The 6,000-nt window shown below is 36.8% G+C and overlaps 1 protein-coding gene across 1 annotated transcript in view; it reads left to right on the forward strand.

Annotated features, from left to right (window-relative positions):
* LOC130683230 (serine/threonine-protein kinase TAO1-like) overlaps nucleotides 1-4,380 on the forward strand; it is a 52,793-nt gene extending 48,413 nt beyond the window's left edge. The window contains 2 exon segments of the mRNA XM_057499496.1: nucleotides 3,286-3,546; nucleotides 3,549-4,380. Coding sequence (XP_057355479.1) covers nucleotides 3,286-3,546; nucleotides 3,549-3,734 — 447 coding nt within the window. The 3' untranslated portion in view covers nucleotides 3,735-4,380.
* Nucleotides 4,381-6,000: the final 1,620 nt, after the last annotated feature.

Consider the following 6,000-nt stretch of genomic DNA (forward strand, 5'->3'; position numbering starts at 1 on the left):
ATGATTTGTAAACATCGTAACATCTATATTTTCTGTACTTTGTGCTTACTGATTGTACAGATAAGAAACAGTCATCTGAAAATAGAGGTGGAACCAGAGAGAATGTTAGTTGTTTCTAGATGAATAATAATTCTGTTTGAAGATTGCTTTGAGCCTCCAAATGAACCAAGAACTGTCCTCCAGGTCACCAGCAGAGTAAGACTCAGTTGAGGCTCACATGAGGTCTTACTGCAACTTTTCTTGTGCTTCATTTACATTAAATTTCAGCAAAATGACAACATAACTATAAACGTTAAAATTCTATGTGAATTTCATACATGCATAAAAAGTGGCAGTATTTCCAAGTATAAATAGGCTTTTCTTTGTTTTATCATTTCCTTTAATTTTTCCTGAATATTTCACTTAGTATCAATAACATGGTTGGTAGTTTTTAAATAAGAACTGACAATTGGAATATCTTATAGGACATTTCAAACTGAAAGTATTCACACAAAAATATCACATTTGATTTCAGAAAAGATAGGTTAGGAGAGAAGTCTCAGAAGTCTTATATTCAGTGAAACCACCCTTCTTAATTAGTTTTAATTTTTATTGAAAAATATTCTGAGTTTCTTAAATGACAAAACTAATTCAAAACAAAATTGAAGCTGTGCTTACTGAATAAAAGTGGATAAGCATTAATGTGTTTAACATTTTTATCATGAGTTTCCTTCAAATAATATACAAGGCATTCAAATTAGTTAAATCCTCAGTACAAGCCTATCATTTATTAGGTCCTTTGAATTAAATGTTCTTAATAAATGGAGTTTTGAAAATTTAAAATAGAAAAGAAAGAAAAATATTTAAAAGAAAAATTTGAAGTTATTTGAATCCTTGCAGATATATTAATTTAATTCTATATGAATTGGGTATTTTATATGTAGATATTAAAGAGTAGAAAAGTTATTTTACAAATACACATTTTTTTAAATTTGGCAATTATAGAGAAACAAATAGAAATTAAAATGTCTTTAATCCCACCACTCAGAAGTCACCACAGACAATTTAATACCTTTCCCTTAAAAGAAGCATTGTGTCTAATCTAAGTTCTCTTTCAACCTTCATTACGAAATGCCCTCTTTAAACCTTTGTAACACTTGAGCACTTAGAGTTTAATAATTTTCAAATTCACCCTACCAAAGTCCTATTTGTAATTCCCCACACACATTTTATCATTTTGCATGCCTTTGCCCATGTTCCCTCTGCTGAAAATATCTTTCCCTTCCCTTGTCTTCTGGTAAACTTGTGCTTTTCCTTCAGAATCCAGTCTCTGTCACCCTCTCTGAGAAGACTTCTTTGCCCTACTCTTCTTCCCCTATACAGTGACTTACTCCATCCCTTTGTATTTCTGCTTCACCTTATAAATCTGTTATTACTTCTGATCACATTATGTGGTAGTTTTTTATTTGCATGTGTTTCCATGCTAAATTGTGTTTTTTATAAAGGGCACTTTAAAAAATGACATATAAGAGGGGACGTGATAATATGGGTGAATTTTGTCACCACAATGTTGCTCATGTGAAACCTTCATAAGATTGTATATCAGTGATAACTTAGTAAAAAAAAAATACACAAAAATTAAACATATCCGTTGAGCTAGGTTTCTGTAGAGAACAATGACTATTGGTTTAAGTCCTCAAATATCTTGAAACCTAATTGAATATTTATTTAAAATACTCTTTATTTCCTATTTTTAAAAATCTTTGTGTCATGGAAATTTTCAAACATACACAAAAATATTAGTGGAATTATTAAGAATTAGTACAATGAAGTCCCCAAATACTCATTACCCAACTTCAACAGTTACCAGTATCTTGCTAATATTTCATGTGTTTCCCCACTCCACATGCAGCTTTTTAGGGGGGCAGAATATGGGGCAGAGTATCTGGAATATTTTAAAGCAAATCCCAGCATAGAATCATTTCACTCCAAACACAGATAAGGAAATAAGGACTCTTTTACTTTAACATAGTCATAATTCCACTGTGTTAACTAACAAAATTATAATAAATGTTTAAGATTACCTAATACTCAGTCCATACTTAAATTTTCCTTTGTATCTAAAAAATGTCTTCTTGGTTTATTTAGACTGGGGCCCAAACACGGTCTAGACATTGCATTTGATTGTCTTTTAAGCCTTTCGGTCTCCCCTGCCCTTTCTTGTATTATTGTGGACTGGGTCATTTGCTCTGTAGGAATTCTCACCTTTGGATTTGGCTGATTCCAACCTCATGGTGTCATTCAATGCATTCCTCTTTACTTTATATTTCCTGTAATCTGGTAATTAGATCTAGGGGCATGATTATATTAAAAAGTTTTTTTCCTTTTAAAAATTTTGGTGAGGAATTTTCGTAAGGGTTACTCTGTTACACTTCCTTTTGCATCACATCAAAAGATGTATAATGTCTAGTTGTCCCACTTTGAAGTGATATTTGATGAGTGGGTTCAGGTATTCTCATTCATTAACAAGTTCTCCATCAGCTTCTTCCCATTGTCATTGACTTTATTATGTATTTTTTCACATTAAAAAAATTTATAGTCAGCTGTATGTATTTGTAAGCCTGTGAGTTGTCCAGAACTGATTGTGATGGCTACCCAACCACTAATTTCTAAGTACATAGAGTGTCCTTACTTTCTAATGGAAACTTTATAGTTTTTGTTTGTTCAGTGCCTTCACTTACACTCTTAATCCCTTAATGCTCTGATCTGTGTGGAATATGGTATCAGATGAGGTTCCATTTTTATTCTTTTCCAGGTGGTTGGCCACTTGTGCCTGTGTTGTTTTTCCCATTAAATTAATTAGTGCTTTCGTTCTGCATTAAAAACTTACAAGCTTCATTCTGTTTCTGTTTTACTAATTGCTGGTTCCTACACCAATACCATATTTATTTTATTAGACTGACATGATGGTATGTCTAATAAGGCTAGATTTTCCTTATACATTTTCTTTTTCATTGTTTTTACCTAGTGGATTTAGTAGCCATTGATGATAATTGCCTTCATTTATTATTTTAATAGAGGTTAAGACCTTTGCTTTTAAGAACTTGTTTTTATATATTTTAGCAATATAAGTTATATATGATTCCTACAGTACATCTCTTTGATTTTTAAATGTACATCCTTTAAAATAGCCTGAGTGGACATTTTATGATTCACTTTAAACCACAATAATTATTGCTTCTGTAGTTTATAGATTTTTTAAAATAAATGAGCTTTCTTTTTGCTTCCCCCCCCAAACCACAACAGATAGAAGAAGAGGTACTGACGTTTCAGAATGAATCTACGGAACGAATACAAAGCCTGCTGGAGCGTCGAGCAACACAATTGAACGCTTTCAAGTCTGAAAGCGAAAGACTAGGTTTTAGTAACCTTGCCCCTGACGCATTCAGCCACAGCTCCTCCAGAGCTTCTGATTTGCCTCACAGTCCAACTGGGGGTCCAGGACCTCACTCGGGGCATCCCATAGGTGGCCCACCACAAGCCTGCGGCCATCCAATGCAAGGTGGGTCCCTAGTCATGGAGGTCACCATTCCACGCCAATGCCTTGGGTACCCCGAGGTAGCAGTATGGGAGTTGGCAATGGCCCTCAGGCTCTGAGGCGGACAGCTGCCGGGGGATGGACCGAACAGGGCATGAGCAGAAGCACGAGCGTCACTTCACAAACATCCAGTGGGTCACACATGTCTTACACGTAACTTAATAACTGAGAATGGCAATTCCGCTGAGCTGGCCGCCACTACAGACATCACCCCAGCAGCCTCCTCACTTGGCTAATACCGTGTGGAAGCTGAGTGCATGTGGTATATTTTACTCATTTTTGTAAAGCGTTTTGTTTTGTGTTTACTAATTGGGATGTCATAGTATTTAGCTGTTGGGTTTTGTGTTTTTTGTTTTTAACTTTTGGGGAAATTTTATGAAAAGGGGAATTGGTGTGTATGTGTATTTATCAAATATGCAGACACACACACACACACACATAATGCACGTAGGAAAAAGAAACTGGTTAGATAGGGTATTTTCTGAAAACTGCAAAAACAGAATTCAGCAGTGGCCTGAGTCATCATCACCTTTGGGCAACTCTATCCTAAGAAATTTGTGAAAAGATCTAAAGCCTTTCTCCGTATACCCCACCCAGATTCTTATGAGCCACTCACAGCAGGGAGCATGTGCCAGAACAAGTTATTATGGAAACACCTGTATCCCCTCACCAATGTATTTTGTTTATTAAATAAATGTATTTTGTCTGACTTTTGTTTATTAAATTGGCCTCATTTGAAGTAGGAAAAAAAGTAGAAATCCATGAACACTAAAGGGTTGCATTGACTTTTTCAGAGAGAAGACAACCTAATTCTTTTTCTCAATGCTGCAAGTTTGTCAGGGACTTTTTTTTTTGGTCCATTCAATTGTGCCTTCTTTGAGGCATGGTGAGATTGAGGTGCTTCAGGGGGTCACACGTTTTGTGGGAATTGCTTCACAGCACTGATCTGGGTCATCTTCAGCCCCATCAATACTAGTTGTGAGACCTTAAGCACAGCTTCTCTGACCATGATTCAAAAGAAATAGGAAAACAGGTGGTTTCTGGCTGGAACAAATGAACCAGTGTGAGACTCATCAGCCATATTATGGTTCTCAGAGTGTGTGTGTCTGTGTGTGGGGAGTGTACAGTGGGCAGCCCAGGGCCCAGCCTGAGAGCCTCAGAGATGCCCATCTTGCAGGCCCTTCCCAACTTTGCAATGGAATTAATAACTGGGACGTCTGGCTTTGTAAGAACTGGAGAATAGATTCGGATCAGAAAGTAGATGCCATTTCATCATAGAAGTCTTTAATAGACTCGGAGAACAGGATCTAGCTACTTTGACTGTTTCATTATATTCTAACAGACCAAATTAAGGTCTATTCACAGTCTCAGTCTTTTCATAGGGAACAACTCATGAAATAACTTTCCCAAGGTCATGAGTCAGATGAAGTAGAAACTAGAAGCCACATCTCCAAACTACCTCAGTGCTCTATCCCCCACACAAGTTACTAATTGCCCTCTGGAAAATATCTCTACATAGATACCATTGATAATCAGGGAATTTTGAGCTTGCTGGCAAATTATTAGCCCAGAGCAGGAGGCCAGGTTGTTGATTAAACAGAGCCGCTACTGGTTAATGTTGGGCACAGAGGCTAGATCTACAAAGCAGCACCTAGAGGATGGAGGGTGGACAGGGGGCTCTGCCAGCTCCACAGGTGGGCGAGCATGGCTCAGCACACAGAGCTTCAGAGGACAGACAGAACATTTCTTTCTGGGCATTCAAAAAATAATGACATGCCATCATTGCAGGGAAACTGTAATTTATATATTATTCAGAGGCGAACGAGTTGGAGATTTTTTCTCAGCCACACTAGTGATAAACACTAGGGCAAGGTACTCTCTGATTACACAGGATGACTGAAAGGCTAGAGATGTTTATTTTTTGATGCATTGGTGTCTTTTATTCTTTGTTTTCATGAAATTCCACTTTTCAAACTTTTAGCTCTTCCTGGACACTTTAATGCAAGATTATTGGTTATTTTAAATTACTCTCTCATCACTTTAGCAGAGTTATCTTAATTAAAATCTTTATGTCATCTCCCAACTCCCAGGATCTGGATCAGGTCTGTGATCTGATCTTCAAGCCCATAAACCAACCAGACAATTTTAAACCCACTGAGCTCAACAGCATTATTTCAGTTCACCGGCTCTCAGATGAGAAGAGAACTTATATCTAATCTAGGCCACCTTATTTCCCCACACATGTCCTCCCATGATCTGTGCCAAGTGGCACAGAGAGATGACAAATCTCAAAGCAAGGATCTGGTGATATGTTTTTCATACTACCATCTTTGGCCAACTCACCCTGGAAACCTATGTATAAGTATATAAAATACTATATTTTTGAGAGAGTTAAATTATCACTTAGCAGCCTTAGTGTGGAT

This window comes from Manis pentadactyla, chromosome 4 (assembly GCF_030020395.1).
Source record: "Manis pentadactyla isolate mManPen7 chromosome 4, mManPen7.hap1, whole genome shotgun sequence".
Classification (NCBI taxonomy): Eukaryota; Metazoa; Chordata; class Mammalia; order Pholidota; family Manidae; genus Manis; species Manis pentadactyla.